Genomic DNA, 20152 nt, shown 5'->3' with positions numbered 1-20152 from the left:
CCTTAATTAATATAACGTTCTGTTATCTTTTCTTCAAAAAAAAAAAATCAGATATGTGCTCAAATGTTCTTTTACAAAATCTGTATGCTTTATATTTTTTTTTGTATTTCTATGTTTTTAAATATTTATTATTTAATTGACATGGAGGGTTTTCCTATTTGGTCCAAAAGGTTGGATTCTTGACTTGCAATTTAGACAAGAAAATGGTTTCATTTTTACATCAATTTTAAATTTTTTATTTCATTTACATCGTTAATAAAAATAATTAGTGTTTATCACAGATATTTTTGTTTAATATGACTAATATATAATATTAGAGATATGTGTCTTTAAATATTAAGATTGCTTGATAAGTGTCCTAGTATACCAAGCTATTAAATGAAAGATTTTAAGTGCATAAATATTGAAAGCTTCAATTTAAAGGTCCTTGATTTTCAGCCATTTTGGGGTCTCACAATCTTTGAAAAGCTTGAAAGATCTTCTAAAAAGACTTGCCAAATAGACCCTAAATATTCATACATAATTACCCTAAGGGTATCAAATCTATTACGATGAGCAAGGAGTCTTTACTTCTTTACAAATATCTCAAGTCTTTTTAAAAGCCTTTTAGTGGTCCTTTCTAGGGTTACTTAACTTTGATATTTGTTGAGTTCACTAATAGAAGAAGCAAAATGATTTAATCGGGTTAGGATCAGGTCAGCCTTAATTGGATTTTAGGTTAGGTTCGGTTTGGACCAAACCATGCCTATCCAACCCATCAATAGGGATGATCATGAGTTAGATTGGGTTTTTACAAGTAGTTAATAGCCTTGAGGCCTACCTAGGCCTCATAATACATGTTCGAGCCTGACCCTAAGCCAAGCATCTAGTTTGGCCCATATGAATATATAGTATTTGTGTTTTAAAACAAATAAAGTTTTAACTTAACTTTATAATCAAATTACAGAAAATAAGTTTAAAAAAGTTACAGAAAATAAATTTGAAAATTTATTGTATGTATATTAAGGTATTATATCGTATGTGCATATATGCTATATATACATGTGATACGTACCATATTTATATGGATATATATTTGGTAAAGTACTATGCCATAAATGAAATATATTACATAATCACCATAAAAATGTAAGATGTTATACAAATAAATATGACATTATACCAATATTATAGTATATGTTATAAATATACACACAACTTTTGAGATGGGTCGGTTTTGTTGGACATAGGGCTTGCTTGTCCTAGGCCCAACCTGCATTATGTGGGGGCTCGATACGGGTCCAAGTTGGACCAGCTTGAGAGAAATTTGATTGCCTATGCCAAAGAATTTTTAGGATAGGTAGCCCGAGCGAGATCATAAATAATCATCCCTACCCATCAACATCCCTAATCCCATGTTTGTAAAGCTAAGCACATCCCTAAAATTATAGTGAATATTTCCGATTCAATTCATTGAAACAAGTAGCATTAAAATGGGTCACTGTAATGTATCCTATACAGAAAATGGATGATTTTTTTGAAAGTTAAAAAGAATGAGCGATTGGAACAATTCTACAAGTGTGTGCATCATTTCTCAATTTGGCACAATTGCTTATATCGTTTTGGCCCTTTGAAAAGGTGGAAGACCAATTAAACTATAACCAAGATTTGGTCATTCGATGTTAAAATGACATTAATTATCAAATACTTAGCATTGTAAATTAAATAAAAGGGTAAATTGCTAAAACCTCCATTGAAGTTCGGTAATTGTAATCACCTCTCATAAACTTTCTAACTTAGTTGTAAGTAGACCCCCTCTATTAGAATATTTTAACAAGAGGCATGAAAATGTCCAAAACATTCACGTAGTTCCTTTTGACCAAAATGTTTATTTTTCAAATTTTCTGTTCATATAATTGCTATCCTAAACTCTTCCATTTTTTTTTGGAAATTGATTTATTTTCTAAAATTTCCCTTCATATCAATAGCTCAAATGTAAAGCTGCAACTCTTTTTTTTTGTTCATAAAGTTTGTATTGTTTTCTTTTCATTTTTTTTTAAGAAACCATCGTCAATAATAATTGCATGGATAAGTGTGTTTACCCAGGTACTGAAAAGCAAATGGAGCCTTAGGCAGCGTTTAACAATGCTGAATCCGCCTCTTATCTTTGAAAAACTTGCTTTTTAGGGGTAATAGACATTTAGGGTCATGTTTAAAAATGGATCTAAATGCCACTTTCAGATCTGAAACCGTAAGAGGTTGCCCAGCTACTTAATGTAGTCAGAGGCAATTCAGAGCTGATAAAATGTCCTAAATGCCCTCCTATCATTTCTCAAATGACAAAAATTGCTTCTTTTAACCCAAATCCAAGCCCCAATTCACTTCCCGAGTTAAAGCTTCATGTCTCCTTCTCCGGTGTTGACAATTCTACCAGGGATAGTTTCCAAGTAAAAATAATGCACTTTTTAGTTTTTTTGTTAGCTTCCTTCTCCATGCCGACAACTCTACCAATGATGGTTTCCATTTCTCACTTCGTAAAACTCTCCATTAATGGCAGAACTCAAGGAACACCTCTTACCAAGATCTTGGCTAGTTGTAAACGTTAAAGAGCAATCGTTTAGACCCTCTACCTCCAACCAGTCGCTTTTCCAAGGCACGAATTTCCTAGGTTTGAAGAAGCATGGGCAAAGTATGCATGTTGGTGTCGACACCTTTGAGAATTCTCACCTCATTTTTGTAGAACTGATGACACCGACATGGTTCCTTGTGGAAGGTGCATCCACCAACCATTTGCTATATATTTTGACTTGCTCAACATTAATACATGGCTGGATGAATTCTTTCCAATGAATTAAAATAGTAAAATCTACCATTTTCAGATATTGAAGAATTGATCTATCTTAAACAATTTCACTTGTTTAGAGCCTCTAAATAACAGAAAAGCATGTATACCTCTTTTCAAACTTCAAAATTAAATATTAGTTTTTTTTTTTCCGATAGAGACAATTCTAATTTTTTAAAACGAATCTTCTTTATTTATGTAGAGAGTTGGAGTGAAAAGGCTGTTACTGTTTGGCCAGCAAGTGGTTGGACACTGGTGTCAGCATCTGATCTCTGCGGGACCATCTTGTTAGCGTACGGTCGCATGCACCAATACACATTTGCCGGACGTGACCATATGTTGCCACTTGTCCATCCATCTGCTCCAATTTAAGATATTTTGGCCGTATGTTGAATGGGATAACGGCTTATCATCCACGTGTACAGCACCGAAATGGCAAGGCCCATTCTCAGGTCTCATCTTGGGCCCTTTTGGTTCTGGATCTCTGGCACCAGAAACCTTTCTTGCCTTTTAGGAGGGAAAGTCTCCTTCCGAGTTCCGACGGTAGATGAAAAAGGCCACTCAAAACCAGTCTGCCAATCCATGATTAAAAGAAATTTGAACAAACTTCATCGTTCATTCAAAAGACAACATGGGTTAAGACTTACGTGGCGATATTTTTCACCAGTGATGATCCAACTCTTTTCATTTGGTTGGTGATGCCGATAATACAATAAAGATGAACTGTGGTCCGGTAGTGGTACCCACCACCACCACCACCACCACCACCCAAGAAATAGAAGGGAAAAAATATATAGAAAGAGATAATTTAAATGATGGTCAATACATCCTACATAACTACGTCTGTTGGGCACAACACAAGGCTCATACGAAATAAATGGGGTGGGCCCTTGAATTACCAGGTCAGGCCATAGCTACATGTTGGCCACATGTCACTTTATTATTTTTTAATCTTTTTGCCCAAGCATCCTTGTGGCGCAAATTGGGAAGAGTGATGTCCATCCAATGTTAAGAACCCTCCACCACTCCTCCATTAGGCCTTTTCTTCGCTTTGTTTTTCTTTACTTGTGTTGTGTGCCTTATGCCTATGTATCTAAGAAAATGTTTATGTGTAACCTTGAGGTCCACTCAATGTTAAGAACCATCCAGCACTTAAACACTGTGAATGGTAGACCCCTCCCTCCATTTTGTTTTGTTTTGCTTTGCTCATGTTAAGTTAGAAAGATGTGTGTGTATGCCTGTAAGTCTACTCTCTCTTGAAATGGCGGAAAACGCCCTCTTATATTAATTTCTCATTCTTTGTCTTCTACAAGGCGATTTTGTCTTTTCATTATACTCAGTTTGGAGGGAGTACAAATATATTTATATGTAGATTGTAAATTCTTGTATTTTGTATTATTTTATATATATATATATATTTATATTTGTATTCTTTTCAAATTGAGTCTAAAGATGTTTTTGGATGCGGCGTAAATACAAATGTACATCAATATAAAAGGAAAATGGCCAGACGTGTCAGCACAAAAAATGAACCGTCAATGTTTAGTTTTACACTGCCGTGTATTTGAAAGATCAGTGTATATCATGAGAGAAAATAGAGAATGGAGTCGCACGGAGTCAAAAACGACAATAGAGTTGGAAAAGAAAATAGAGAATGGAGAGAGAGTGAGAATGAGGATGCATGGTGGTGGAAATGACGACGGAAAGAAGCTCGATGGTGGTGGAGGGTGCTAGCGAAAGAAATTCGACAGTGAAGTAAAAATTCGATGGTGAGAGAGAGAGAGAGAGTCAGAAAGAGCCGTTGCTTTGATTGAGTTTTACATAAAAAAAAATCAATACATTTCATGTCGATTATCTAAATAAAATGGGTTTCAAAAATGAGGTTGTACACTAATCTTCGGTGTACTTTTACATTCCATCTAAACGACCGCAAAACTGGACTGAAATGTAAAAATACACCGAACCAGCTTTTACACTGCATCCAAACGCAGCCTAAGGGAACCATTTGTCCAAAAATTTTCTTTATTCCTCATCAAATTGGCCCTATTTCAGATCATTAATTAAGGAAGATGTACTGAACAAAATCTGACACCTTGATCAATACAGGGATTCGTGCCAAGTCCAGATGGGTTCAATGTAGAAAGTAGAATTAGAACGGAAAAAGGAACTTTTGAAAGAGGAGGCAAGTTAACTGGAGCTCTGAAATTGGGAAGTCAAAGGAATTTGATTATAGTATAGGCTCAAGTTTTCAAGCCTTCATGAGAAGAGAGAGGGTTGACGTAGAGTGTTTGTAAGCTTTAAATAGATGTTAAAATTTCAATTGATTTTCAAGCCTTTACTAAATCAATTAGTTTCATTTTTTTTCCATAAAAAAATAGTTTCATTTTATCAAACATTTTTTCCAACCTCCAAACCCCAAATGAATTCATTTGCATTTCCTTGGATCTTTTAACGTTTCAGCCGGAATACTAAAACTTGGTACTTGGCAGCTGGTAGAAGACAAGAAGGCTAATAAGTCCACACACACACATTGAGAGAGAGAGAGAGAGAGCAAAACTGAAGTTTTAATATTAGTCAATACTCAATGGCATTAGTTCACAGGCCATCGAAAATAAAACTTTGAAAGCCCATCAAACAAACTCTTTAACAGACGGTTACTGCATAGTCAGAACTCAGAAAGGAAAAGCAGCTGGTCCTGTACAGGACGCCCTCTTGACGAATCGACCTTTCATTCGAGGTCTCTTCTCCGCATTCAGCTTCCGGACTTCGTACCGTATCTTCTTCGAGAACAACCTTGTCCTTCTCTTCTCTCTGTATCTCGATACCCTCGCTTCTCTCCCTCCATCTCCTGCGGTCACGTGTCCTCCTACTCCTCCCATCTCACCGTAAGGGTGATAATGGTGAACTTCCGTCATCGGGCACGTACCCTGAACACCAAAACCATTTTCAGGTCAATCACTGCCATAATTTAAGTGTTCGCCAATCGCCATAAACTATCCTTAGTCCTAGTTTCTTTTACAAATTTTGGGGTGTTCTCAGATCATTAGATGACTAAAGAGCAGTTTGGAGTCTGCACTGCACTGAGAACGATGAAATCTCATTGTGTCTATCTACTTCGAAGACTTAAATAACAGCTTGGCGTATTAGAAAATGACGCACGCACGCGTAGATTTTGCGTTCAGTGTTTTGAATTTTTGATAGGTTCTTTTAGTTTGTATGATGAAGATGAAATGGTGGGAGTGGGTCCAATTAAGAGCCTCACCATGCAGTCGGGCCAACAGTCGTCGGGGTTGAAGAGTGGGCGGTCGCCGGTCGTCCACGGCAAACCCTTGTTCGCCCAAGCGGAGATGATTGCCTCGTAGTCGAGTTTCAATGATGTTTTTCTCGTCGTCTCCTCTGCTTTACATCCGCCGTTCGTCACCATCATGGTTGCTCCGGTGACCATTTTCTCCTCTACTTCGTCCTCGGCTGTCGTTGGTGAGTCATAGTCGAAGTTCAAGTCTAGTGTTTCCCTGGCCATGTCGTGCTCCAGTTCCACTTCCACATGACATTCTACGGCAGCTTCAACTTCCTCCTCTTCAACTTTCACCCTTCCACTACCAAAGCAGCAGTCCGTTTTCTCTTCATCTTTACAATCTAATAGTCCCAAACCCTCCATGCCGAAAGAGTCCTCGTCGAGTCCCTTTCCTAATAAGGTCTCGACGTCGGCGGCGAATTCTACAAGGTCCATATCAGAGGGAAGAAACCCAGGCAAGTTATCCATATCCCCCGTTACATCATGACCTTCATGAAGGAAGGCCTTCGTTTCAGTACCCACAGCTGCAGTACTCGAATCATTTGCAGTCATCGATGCTTCGTTGGACGTGGCGGGCGTGCACAGTTCAGCGACAAAGGGATCGAATATGGGAACCCGATAAAGAAGCTGTTCTTCATTCTCGTCCGGTGAGGCCTCTTCGCTGCCCATCTCCGGCACAAGAGGAAGTGGGTTTGGTATTGGTTCTTCATGATCAGTACTCTTGGATTGCTGCAGTGCAGTTGGCTTTCCATGACGAGGGGTTCTCGCCTTGCGTGTAAAACCCTGGTGCCACGCCGGTACATAATTCTCAACCAAGGAATCATCGTTAGGCTTGAAAGATGCAGTCTTGAGTCGAACTCTTCCATGCCGTCGTGCTAATGGGTTCGCTGAGTGGACTGAAGCATCACAGCCTTGACAAAGAAAAGCATCGTCTGCGGCGCAATACCAACGCGCACGTTTACGCAGGCAACTATCACAGGCTCGGGCCGTCTTGCCACCGACGGCGTTGGCCACTTTCTTGTCCGAGCTCATCGAGGAGAAAACGGTTTGAGATGGAAGAGCCAAAAACAGAAAAAAAAGCAAACTAGTGGAAAACAAACCAAACCGCAACAGGAAAAATGGGGTCGGGTCTTAAGTAGAGACGAGCTGGGTGGGTTCGCAATTATTGATTAATGGGTGGCCCCCCACAAAGCGCCTTTTTCCTCTTACAAGGCCTCTCTCTATGCACTTTTTGGCGCTTTTGGACCCACAGTCCTGCCTTATCTCGTCCTCCATTGGCTGAGTTTAAAATCTCCATCCGATTCTTTGCATTCTCATTGGCTACCTCTCCAATTAAGGGGATTTCTCGTGGATTCTACTACTGAGGTCTAGACTTCAGTTGGGTCCCCTCCCCACCTCTCTCTCTCTCTCTCTATATATAGTTGAATGGGACCTGTGGTAGATTTGTCTCTTTGTTACAATTATTCCTGGTTAAGGTTTGAACTCTTGGGTGCGGTCCCCCTATTGCATCTCTCTCACACCCACACCCAGTTAAACTTTCTTTCTCTTTTGTTTCGTTGGTTTTCTTTTCTACCTACCTCTTACATAGTCGAGGGGGCTGTTTGAATTGGCTGAACTAGATTGCTTATTTTAATGGTGACCCTGACATAGTAACAAGTCCATTGCTTATTCACCGAAAGGAAAACCAATAAAGAAACTTGATGATGCGCGATCTGACAGTTTCTTGTTGGAAGGAAATTTAGATGCTGAGTTGGCTAGTTTGCTGGGTCGACTTGTAAAGAGACAAAATTAGAAAAGTCCGAGCTGCTTAACCCAGGGTGGATACTTCAATGCTTAAGTCAGCAAATTGGAGATTTCGAAGAGAGCTAAAGAGTGAGATAAGTAGAGTGTTTAAGAGCTGAATCATGTATACATTCTCAAAGGGAGGGGACACCTTTATATAGGTGTAACAAACCAGGAGCTTCTTGTAACACACCCGAGATTCCTGAGAAACCGCACCCGCCATGTTTGGAGGAGATCTCTCAGTCGGATACGTGATCCACACAAAGGGGTAAGGTCGGTTTGATCAACTTCGATGCAGATAGATGGGTCTAACGGTCGAGTGTCGTGGTTTTGGAGAAGTCGGAGACAATAACTCACTCAAGGGGGAGATTCGACAGGTCGCTAGTTGAACTCAAGTAAGGTTGATAGAAGTAAGTGACCTCTCATGCCGTCCTAGCATCTTGGCGGGACTAGGGTAGTCCGTTGGAAGTAGGTCGCATCACACATCGGCGTGAGATCGCATCTAATTTTTTGCAGTTGGATCTACCAAAGTGACCCTAAGGTTATTGATACAATTATAAAGTGTCCAAAATGATCTGTTTACGTGGTACCAAAGTGTCACTCAACTGTTTTGAGATGCCACCTGTCATGACCCCTCATCAAAACTGATCAGTTCAGCCATTTCAGCCTCTATCAAACAGACTTAACATAAGAGTGGCATGGCGTAGGCTGAGTCCGGTTAGGTCAGGCATCGACGTGACCAACCATAAGCCTGCAGGTATTACCCATGTTGATCATCAAATGTCCATTCAAATCCGACAAGCACCGCTGAGTTAACCGGATTGACAAAATACCCTGTTTGGTTGGATCCATGATTACCTAATTTCTAGAATTGACAACTGAACCAGACCCTATTCTTATCTGTCTAGGATGTAGACAAGGTACCTGTAAATGAGAGAAGGGTGTGGGTTTGATGGTCGGGTTAGTAACTGCTACTTCCAGTCCTGTAAATTTTATGCACTCTGTTAAATTGACTTGATTTACACACTCCAATTCCAAACATGCCCCCACCTTGATATATATTTACTGAATTACTTTTCATCGTTCAGGAAATTCTAAGAAAATGTCTAATTCAATGTCTTATTCCAGAATTAAAAAGCAGAGAAATTAATGTGTTTGGAAGATGTAGAAAAATGGACAGGGGAGTCAAAATTGACATTTTTAGAATAAAAAAACTAAAGAAAAGGATAAGGATTGTGGATTTCCTTATCTTCCTCTCTAGTATCTAACTATCTACCCCAGAATTTTCTAACGAATCAAGGGAGTTTTCCCATTAATTCCTTGAGATGATGATGATGATCATGATGGTCCAATTAATCCAACTTCCTCACCACCTACACTTCACTGACACGTGTCACGATCTTGTTGAATCTCTTACTAATTAATGCATATTTCCATGTCTTGACTATTGACTAACAGTGACACAAAAACATCTATGTATGTCGGGTAATTTCCAGTGTTGTTCTACACAGTAGGTAGAAGTGTAGGTGGTGAGGAAGTTGATAGAAACGGACCTCGACCGGCCTTGACTTGAGGTTAGAAACACTGGTGAAGAGATAAGAACTGGTGAGATTGATAAGTTCTGGATTGCTGTAATACGGGAAGGTTAGTGTGTATGTGTGGCCCAGTACTGCAGAACTGGACAAACTACTGTAGCTCTCTTGTGCTCAGAATGACACATGTAAGTAAGAGTGCATGTTCTCCAATTTTATTGCATGTTAGTACCAACCCTTTCTTTGCACAGATGACCACTTTGAGTTTCATTCATCAACGAATTCATTACAAAAGAGACAAGTGCCAGGCACTCAGCCTAGCTTATGCTTATCAAGATCGAAAATATTCTGAAATACAAAACCCGTATTTGGGAAATAATTGTAATTTTGTTTGCCTCCCTACAGCTACAGCCTACAGGATAACAGGACCAAGTTGTTGCTTAAGTGGCAGCCCTAAATGGGCCCACCACTCATTTACCACGCACATCAATATTCTCTATAGATGTGGCAATCTTCAACACACAACACCACCTTAGTTCTCCGTATATTGTATAGTATGGGGATATCATGGATCGGGACATATTTATGCATGGAATCTTTAACAATCAACAGTTGGAGATTGACCATCACATGGTTTCATGAGGGTGTAACCTGACAGGAGGGCTGGATACAGAGGTGTTTAAGTTTGGATCAGAAATTGAAAATCGAATCGAATAAAAAAAAATCAATTCGGTTAATTCAGATATTGGTTCGGTTCGGCTTTTGTTGTATGAAAAAATGATTTTAGATTTCGATTCCGGTTCGGTTTGTCTATAAAATCTAATCGAATTAAACCAAAAACCGAACTAGAATGCTATATGTATACCGAATTACCATTCCTAAATCTCCCTTTCAGCTTTGGGCCCAATCAAAATCTATGTTAGTATTAGGGGAATATAATAATAGTAAAATTAATTACTAATTTACCTATTAATAATAAATAATTACTAATATCTTAGTAAGTGGTAAAGTGGATTTGGAAAATTCAAAAGATAGAGCCACCCAGACATTGCCGAATTGGGCTAGAGTCTAGAAGGTAGCCAAACTGTCAAGAGTGTAAACTCAAAGAGGCAAGAAAAGTAAAACCGTGAATTACACAAATTGAGATTTGAAAGAATCAGAGAGAACAAACTTTACTGAGTTGACTCTTGTAACTGCATAATACAGATGCCAGCAGTGATGAATAATAATTGGGCTGGATTAATATATAAAACATAACAGCCCCAACCAAAGGAAACAATAATTGGGCCGGCGCTCCACAGCACAGCCACTCATCATATATATAAGGTACTGATGCCAGCAGTGATGAATAATGAATTAATTACATGCATCCAGCTGCTGCTTGATGTGTGCGGATGAAGAAACCACAAATTAGAGCAAGAAAACCAATAATCTCTTCCTTGTCGTTCTATTTTAGGGTTTAGGGGGCAAAACCAGCCCGGCGAGCTCAGGCCTAGCGGACAATTCGATCCAAGGGATATGTATGTTAAAGTAGGTCATGTATACATTCTGATGTGACCATTAAGGTGGTGGGTTGATTGCATCAAATATAAGTTGCCCTTGTTAATATGGTCAAAATCGACTACTAGTTAGAACTTAATTAGACGTGGTAGTAGGTTGGAGCATGGTTTTTAAAATTGGGTCGGACCAGAAAAATCAGGAATCAATCAGGTGGCCAGTTTCATTTTCCTCAAAAATCGGATTTCCTTTCAAAACCGTTGATTTTAGTCAATAAACCACTGAATCGGGCAGTTAACTGTTCAAACTGTTTGAACAATTTTATCGTTTATTATTTTTTTTGTCAGAATAAGTCGAACATTCAGTTCGAACGATCAGACCATTTGACCCGATAACTGAATCCCTGACTAATTCAATCACTGGATCGATTTTAAAAACCATAAATTAGAGTAAAGTCATTAATTGAAGGTCGAGCCAACTTAAGAGTAGCTAATTTTACAAAGCCGGTTTGGTCAAATTCATCTTAGAAAGCTAAGCTGACCTAATCAATAATCATGTTAATATTACACCGGCTCACAACATGTATATCTGGTCAACTGAATAAGGGCCAAGTTGATTAGAACATTATAATGCCAGTGTATTCAACGTGTTATAAAGGGCATAATAAGTGGATCAAACTCCGACTACGTGCAAGCCATGTACTTATTCTTAAATGAACCTCCTCTCTTATAAATAGGTGAACCATTCATTTGTTTAAAGGCATTACACTGGATACTACACACAAGACACATTATATACCTGGGCACACCTCACTTCATCTCATCTCGTCTCATATCATATTACATCATAAGGAACCCACGCCCCCAAGATATTACCTCAGGGCCTTCGACATTTCCTGTGATTATAAATAACACTCTAAAGCCTAAGTAACACCTTAGGTTTCCAACAATTTTATATATTTCACCCTTGCTGCAAATTTTGGCAACAACACCAATGATCAAGCAATAGCATAGACTATAACATGACTGACATTTGAACCCGTATCTATCATACTTGAAATTTGAAATAACTATTTTTTTCTTTGTTTTACTATATGCATCCCAATATAAATGTGGAAAATTATTCTTATACTCTCTAACTTCCCACTCTTCTCCACAAAGGAAAAGTCTATGATACTGAGAAAATATACTACTGGAAGAACTTTGACCAATTAAAACACAATGTGAATTTTGATAAATACCACCTGATTGGTCACCTCTTTTATAATGAAAATAGAATTGTGGAGAAGAGAAAAAAAGAGTAAAGAGTTGAGAGTAGAAGATTAATTTTCCACAATTTTAATTTTTGAGAGAGAAATTTTTTACAATTGAATTGAAGGTATGGAATTATCTACTTTCTTTTGTTCTTTAATTCTTTCGGTCTTATCTTTACTAACTGATATAAGCTATAACCTGAATCCGGATAAAAGGACACCTTTTAATTATTCTGATTTCCGTCCAGTGATTTAACATGTTATTTTCATCAGTTACGGATGTAGTTTAACTCCACTCTCCACACTTTGTTTCTCTTTTATTTTGTATCAAACCAGAAACTCAAGAGTTAAGCATAATATCTCAGGTTTTTATTTTTTATTTTTCACAATTCCTCGTCTGTGATGGGTTGTAAAAGCCCCATCTAAGAAATTTCTTGGGATAAAATTCATCACCATTGTGAGAAATCTGTTCAAACAGAGGGTTACGTTGTAGATTCCATTCGGTTTTGTATTGAGAAATTTACAATATTTTGTTTGGTTGTGATGGGTGCAAAGTCCATGAGCACAATATTGTTTTATTTGTTTGTTGGGCATTAAGATGAAGTATATGTAAAAAAATGAGTTTGTGGGTGGGGGCAAAAGTTTACTCCCTAAAAGAGTCCATATATGGTAAAAAAATTAGTCCCAGTTTGGAAGGAGTACAAATACAAATAAGAACAGTGTAAAACTTTGTATTTTATATTATTTTGTATGTACTTATATTGTATATATTTGTATTTGTATTCTTTTCAAATTGAGCCTTTCAAAAAAAGCAAGCAAATTTGTACTCTTATCAAATATCTGCAAACCTAAACCCTTGCCTCGATTTGGCATCTGTCAAAATTAGAAAAGAAAAAAAAAAAAAACGACTGTTGAGATGATTAGAAAAACAGTCATTAGTGTAATTTTATCTTTTAAATAATTTATTCTCATTAATTTGATAAAAGATCTGCTGCTAAATAATAGGAGAATGATTTTCCTTATTTTAATTTTAAAATAAAACATGTATATTCACTTAACAAACCTGCTGTTAACCTATCAGTATAGACAATCATAGTTACTAATCAGTACTTAGCTTGAATGAAAAAACAAAATAAAATAATCAGCAGTTAGCTAGTAAAGGAAAAGTTAAAAGAAATAGGGATCTAAGGAAGAACTGATTGTGACTACACATGGTGTGCTGTTAGGTCTACAGTCATCCAACATATCGCAAATTGGCAACTTGGATATTGTAAAATGCAAAATGGTTGACTATGACATGATTTAATAATTAATTAAAACCACAGGCTATTGCTGAGGTGGACTTATCAAAAAAGTTTTAGAGCATTTAGAAAATAAATATGAAATATTAATGGAGAACCCTAATTAATTTAAAAAAATCTAAAATCCATCATCAAAATTAAAATTGAGATCGAAGAATTCATATCTTTGTTCCTCAGTTACCTTATTCAAAAACTAAAAAGAAGAATCCTCAATCCTCAATTCAGAGCCCATGTATCTCTCTCAGGTTTGGGCCCAGAGTGGATCAGACAAACCAAACTCATAATACCATCCTCAGTCACGCTGACGCTGTCAATAAAGATATAACATGTGAGTAAGCTAAAACGACATCATCAACCGCCTACGTATGATCATGGTCATGCTTCAGTACTACTTTCATCCAATGCTTATCCATTCCTGAGTCCCTGACCTAAATATAAATGGAAATTTTAGATTTAAATATATAATCTAATAATTATCTATTTTAGTCCTTTATTTGACCTAAAAATCTAAATGGAAGAATTTGTCTGAAGCGAATGGAAAGAAACAAATCATGTCCTTCTTTGAGAGACTCTTAGGTGGTGGGTGGATAGGAAAAGTGACTAGGAAATCTCGAGTGAAGCTGAAAATCCTTGCTAGGTTTAATCTGCTTTTATGGAGAGATTTTTGCGGTTTAATTTATAATTTTGAAATTTGACTGCAATTGGATGAATAAAGGAATCTCGATCGGATGATGCGATAAATGTCCACTTTAATTATCTTGATTCTGATGAAAATATATTGCATATCTTTGTTTTTTGCCCTTGCTCGATCTAGCTATTGATCTGTTTGCTTAATTGCTAGCCCTTGGAGTTTGGACCATTGATCAATGTCATTCGTCAACTTTTGTATCAAATTTTACAAATGGGAAATGACTCCGAAACTGTGAGAAGCATTTTTGAACCGACTTGTTATGGCCTGGTACGTACTTTTTATATGACAATTAAACTAGAATTCAAAAATGTTGGAAGGAGTACTTTAGGTCTTTAGTTCAGTAAATGGGGCCTTAAATGTTTTTTCTTTGGATGATTTGGAATACCTCAGGGCATGCAATTGAATGCTAAATCATTTACTCGTAATAATAATTCCTTCTTTCTTCGATGTGATTGGAGCGACTTTTGTGCTGATGATGAGAATAATATTTTATGGCTTTTGTATTCACAACTCAAAATTGTGTGATGGCTGCTGGTGAAAATATGAGTTTTGTCAAAAAGCAATGGAATTCTCGATCTTCTCCTTACACAGTGCGTCTCACACCGACCTCACACGCACATCTTATTATGCATTAGTAACATTTCTCGTATTTATAAGAGATGTTTTCAATGCACAGTGGATATGCTTATGAAGCACCCCTATGTAAGGAGCAGATCACATTCCATTCCCTGCATGCAGCATGAAATAATGAAAATCCAGCCACATATTTGGAAACATACCTTCATCAATTTAACATAAATGTATGGGTGAAATTCCTTTTACATAAATGTGCAACTGGATAGAATGTGAGCAGGTTTTTGCTTGTAAGAGATCCGAGCTCTCGTTGAATATGGAGTGGTCCATAAAGCTCTCTTTTGTCTCAAATTAAAGCAAGGTGGGAATTATGTTGTGCTGGTGTGGGATTCACAAAAAGTAATTTCAGCTCTTGGATTTTTTCTATTCCATAGCAGCTTAGATGGTGTTTGGTATGATTTCCAATTATTAGATAAATGGTGCCAATTCATCACCATGTAGGCATTTGTCCCAAATTGTTATTTGATAAATGTTTGTATTGGTTTACATGCAAATTAACCATTGGGGAAAGTTTTATTTTAAAGTTTCTCTCAACACAAAAGTGTTTATTTATTGCTTTGCTTACGTGGTGTCTAATTGATAAGCTTAAGTTATTCATAAGAATTTGGGGTGTTTTTAGGCTTAATTGTTGAGATTCTATGGTTAATTTGGGTATTTATGAGTCAATTTAATGCATTTGGATGTTTTGTCACTTTTCAGTTAACTAACCGTCAAAGATGAAAGTTCTTGGCCAATTTGGGACAAGCTGATAAGCATCAGGGACTAAAGTGCAAAGCTCCACACCCAACTGCAGCCCAACCGAAACCTTATGGCCAAACAACAGTTCGGCCCATCAAGGAGAACAACCCAACTGCAGTTCGACCCACTAAGAACAACAGCCCAGTCCGCAGCCTAGGGGAGGCTCCAAAGGCGACTAGCTTTAGAGAAGGAAGGAAGGCTGAAGAGAAAAGGTATAAAAAGAAAAGAAAAAGAAAGAATTAGGGTTCAGACCATTGAAGAAAAAAAAACAGGAAAGAAGAGAGGAGGAGAAGATCTTTTGGACGAAGCACACTCAATTCGAAGAGAAGAAAAAAAAAAGGAAAACATAAGAAAACAAGGGCGGAGACAAGATTGAAGATTCTTGAGCTAAGATTGAGAGATCGGTTGCAAGATACTTTCTTTTTCTCTTGTAACATCATGTTTACTCTTGATATTGGGATGTTGTTTGTTCTTAATTACATCATGAGGGGCTAAGTTTCTATTGTTAGGGATTAATACTTGATCATGCATTGATTTTCATTCATTAATAAAATCGATGAGATTCTTGTTATATTGTGTTATTTGTGCTTATTACTTATCATTAATTGATCACCAATGGTTCGTTCTTTAATCAAGATTATTCATTGAGAGATGATGATTGAGGTGGAACTAATAACCCTTATTCGACCAATAATTAGGTAAAGATATCATTTGTTGGTAGGATTTCCTTGTAGGTGTATTAACAACTTGTGTTTATTTAAAGAGGATTTCGATTGAAAGAATAAGAATTCATTGATTGTAATTCCATTTAATTGAACATAGGTTTACCTAATCGACTCTTGAGAAAGATCGACTAGTGCTTTTAGGAAACACCTTGGAATATAACAACCCTCGTGAGATTTTATTGATATTGAATCTTGATGATCGTGATAGAATTAATCCCTAGCAACTTTGTTATTGATTTTGTTCAAATTATTGGTTTTTGTCATTTAATTTCCTTAATCAGTAGCGCTAGTTTAAATTCCTTAAATCGCAAGCCCAAATTGATTATTGCTTTAAACAAGTTGAGAAGAAATTAATAGGTGACTAAATAATTCATTCATCGTGGGAACGATTCTGTATTCCTTACTATATTACTTGCATGACTCCGTACTCTTGAGAATAGCGGTCACTAATGGCGTCTAACCGCTGTCAAAATATATACTAAAAAAATGTTTATCAACTACTCTTTCTTAGTTTTAAAAACAAATCAAATACAAACGTTTATTTAATAAATGAAAACCAAACCAAACATCCCCTTAATCATTCGATGGGTAATATTTTTTCTGTTTTGTAAAAGTCAATTGATGTAAAATTTGTCCATGTAAAGTTATAATTGAAATAGTTGAAGACTTGGCGGTCGGATTTAAAACCTAGAGTTTAAATTAATTAATTTCGGAAATTCATGTAATTAATTTTAATTTGAAGCATTGGTATGTAACTGTGATGAAAGGTTGGATATCTGCTACAGTGGCCAACAAAACGCTATCAATACATGATTTATTGTTGGGAGCAGAACTTGTGATGAAATTTTTGTTATCTATATATATATATATATATATTTTTATGCAGATATTATGAGAATTGTACGCGTGCCTACCATAATGTGAAAATTGAAGCTGAAACTTAATGAAGATTCAGGAACTTTAAAACTTTATTTAATTTGATATTTTGAATTTTGAGAGATCACATCTCTGTTCCACAACACATCCCTGCTCTATATTAAGAACATCTCCTGATGATAACATCACCGGTTCTGGTATATCATCGGAAGATGTTTCCAATACATGGTGGGAATGTGCTGTGGGGTGTTGTGGGGCAAAGATGTGAACTCGAATTTTGAAGCCAGAGAGTCACAATTTGGGGGGATGACGATATGTACATGCTCAGGTGGTTCAGCTTGTTCATTTAGGGAGAATGACATCAGCTTAGGGTCAAAATTTTTAGGCCCAAAGTACAATTAGAGAGTTCGGAATTGATGGCAATTCAGGGACAAGCATTGATATAAAGAGTGAGGGTTTTTGACATTTTGAATGTTCATCTTATCTGGTGGTCTGGTGACGACACCTACATGACTCTTGTACTACAGCACTGCCACTATTAAAAACTGAGACTCTGACCCACCTTGAATTTGCATTGTTCTAAATCTTAGAAAGCATCCTGTAGTGTTTAGAAAAGCATTCAATAACTTATAAAGCAGCTCCGCTTTGTGTGTTCCATCATCTATATATATATATATAAACCCATTATAGATAAACTTAGAGAATATGTGATGAATTAATGTCATATGTTGATATGTAGAAACGAAACAAAAATGTTTTAAACAAACCGAAAAAATAAAATAGACCCTGGTGTGCCTTTTCTCTTCAACTCGTCCAAATCGCAGAATTCTTTGTTTGTTAATTCCTCTCCTTTGGGTACTTGAGAGTACAAAAACTATATATATGCATGGTCCATATAAGACATGGCATGGGCTTCTGTTGTCGTGCCTCGATCAACTTTGCCACATTGGCAATTCAATAGCATGCAAAGGACGGAAACTCTCCATTCCAATTTAATTTCTTTCTACCTGCTCACGAGGGGCAGGGCTAGTAGTAGTGGCTGAAAGCTCCATTCATGATACCGTAAGTGAAATGTGAGTGTTGGGGTTCAGGGGTAAAGTTGCGGTCCCCCAACCATTACTTCTCCATTGCTTAAGTGGGTTGGTGGAGAATGTCAAGAAAGGCCCATAATTACTAATTACTTTCTATTTTTGGCGTTTACTATTGTTATAACTTATAACAATTCCTTCATGTTTGTGAAGTGTGATGCCCTCGCAACCACTAGCAATGCCGCAGCCAAGAATGCGAGCATTTCAATGCTTCAAATAAGCATTGACACATTACTTGGGTTTGATCCTTTGGAGAGTCAGCCGCATTAAGTTGTGTTTGGGTTGAGGCCACATATAACCTATCCAAACTCACCAAAACAAGTCCATCTTTAACAATAACAATAGTAACTCTTTCTTCAAACCTCATTACATTTTAAATATTTTATTACTTACGTTTTTCTCTTTACTCTTCCAACCAAAAGCCCAAAACCAATAAATTTGATTAGGTTTAACTGGGGCCTATATTTCATTTTTTTTTTTGTGTAAAACATAAAAACCTCCCCTAAAGTTTCTTACAACCATAATAGTCCCCCTGTAATTCACAAAAAAAAACTTGCACTTACCTCCCTTTCATCATTGTCCCCATAAGGGAGACTTCAAACTTATAAAATTACCCTTACATCTTTTAATATATTTAAAATGGCAGATTAGTCCTTCTAGACTTCACTAGATCTAACATTTTATCGAATAAAATTATTTTATTCTTTTCAATATGATTCTAAGATTTTTTTAATTAAAAATGAAAAGTTATTTTAGGTGTACTTTTAGTAAATTTTCATCTAAAATTGATAGGTATAAGGCTAAAATGGATACTTTTGAAAAACTTATGCATTGGACCAACATTTTCGGAAGTAACTGCAGGTTTTTGTGAAATATAAAACCTCAGGAGGCCCTGAGGTTTTTATGATTGTCAGAAACTTCCAGGAATACTTTTATATTTTACCATTCTTTTTTTGCTTTATGGGGCTGGCCTTTCACTAAAGCCCTAATTCCAAGTCACCGCTACAGCCAACTAGAGCCTTTACCGAGTCAGTTGGCACCTTCAACCATGACCCAGTCGTGTTAAGGTTTAAATTGTGGATGGCACTGCAAAAGGCGACATTGTAAGCTTGAACAGCTTGAGCTGTGTTTTAGAGCCAACTCAGATCCTACCCACATGGTTTCTGGGCCCAAGCCCGACGTACTGGTCAACTCAGGCCTAGCCCAAGCTCAAATGGTTTCTGGGCTGGGTAGTTTAAACTGTATAGATGTTTTTACAATCTTAAGTCTTAACTACTTTTCAAATCGGATCCTACACTATCTGATCGAGTTTCATTATCAAATTCATATTTAAGATTTTACGTATAAAAAAAATCAGATTTAAGATTTATAATAATCAGGCTGGATTTGGATATGGTTAAGTCTAATACGAAATCCAATTACAGCCCTACCTAGGTTAAACCCAAAAAAGAAAAAAAGAGAAAGAGAAACAGTTAAAGGATTCAACTGAGGTTGGCCCGAGTTAGCTTTTCAAACTGTTTTGTGCTCAGGCCATTGGGCCGGGCTCATTCAAATTTTGCCAAAAGACCAATCCGAGCCCGCCCAACATACACTAGTTTATATGAAACGAAAAAAATAGGGTATTCTACTTATCATAAAAAAAAGAAAAAAAATAGGATATTATTATAAATGGTTTATGTATCAAGAATTCATTTTGTTTTATTTCTTTTAAAAGACTATACAACGGAAATAGCCCATCCCCCAATGCATAACCCCAACCTAGGTGCAGGCGGGATTCAATCTGACAATTCCAATCTCATGATAGAGTTGGATAAGGGTTACAAACCTCGGATTCAAGAACGTATTGGGTTTAGGGTCAGCCGGTCAGGGTTGGGTTTTTAGAACATTAGATTGGGCTAGGGTTGGTCAGAGTTGGGTTTTA

At 37.0% G+C, this 20152-nt stretch overlaps 1 protein-coding gene across 1 annotated transcript; it reads right to left on the bottom strand.

Moving 5' to 3' along the window:
- Window positions 1-5367: 5367 nt before the first annotated feature.
- LOC104602965 (zinc finger protein CONSTANS-LIKE 16-like) lies at window positions 5368-7242 on the bottom strand. The gene is made up of 2 exons (XM_010266845.2): window positions 6084-7242; window positions 5368-5748 (listed from the first exon to the last, which is right to left on the bottom strand). Exons 1-2 carry the CDS (start codon window positions 7146-7148, stop codon window positions 5494-5496), a joined length of 1320 nt encoding a protein of 439 aa, XP_010265147.1. The 5' UTR covers window positions 7149-7242; the 3' UTR covers window positions 5368-5493.
- Window positions 7243-20152: the final 12910 nt, after the last annotated feature.

This window comes from Nelumbo nucifera, chromosome 4, assembly GCF_055504915.1.
Source record: "Nelumbo nucifera cultivar China Antique chromosome 4, China Antique-T2T, whole genome shotgun sequence".
NCBI lineage: Eukaryota > Viridiplantae > Streptophyta > Magnoliopsida > Proteales > Nelumbonaceae > Nelumbo > Nelumbo nucifera.
The sequence above is the reverse complement of the archived record's forward strand: the minus strand, read 5'-3'. Positions and strand labels throughout refer to the sequence as shown.

Excerpts from the sequence above, each read along its gene's own strand:
- LOC104602965 (XM_010266845.2), bottom strand. The coding sequence starts at position 7,148 with ATGAGCTCGGACAAGAAAGTGGCCAACGCCGTCGGTGGCAAGACGGCC. Across the intron at positions 5,749-6,083 it reads ACTGTTGGCCCGACTGCATG|GGTACGTGCCCGATGACGGA; the intron begins GTGAGGCTCTTA and ends TTTGGTGTTCAG.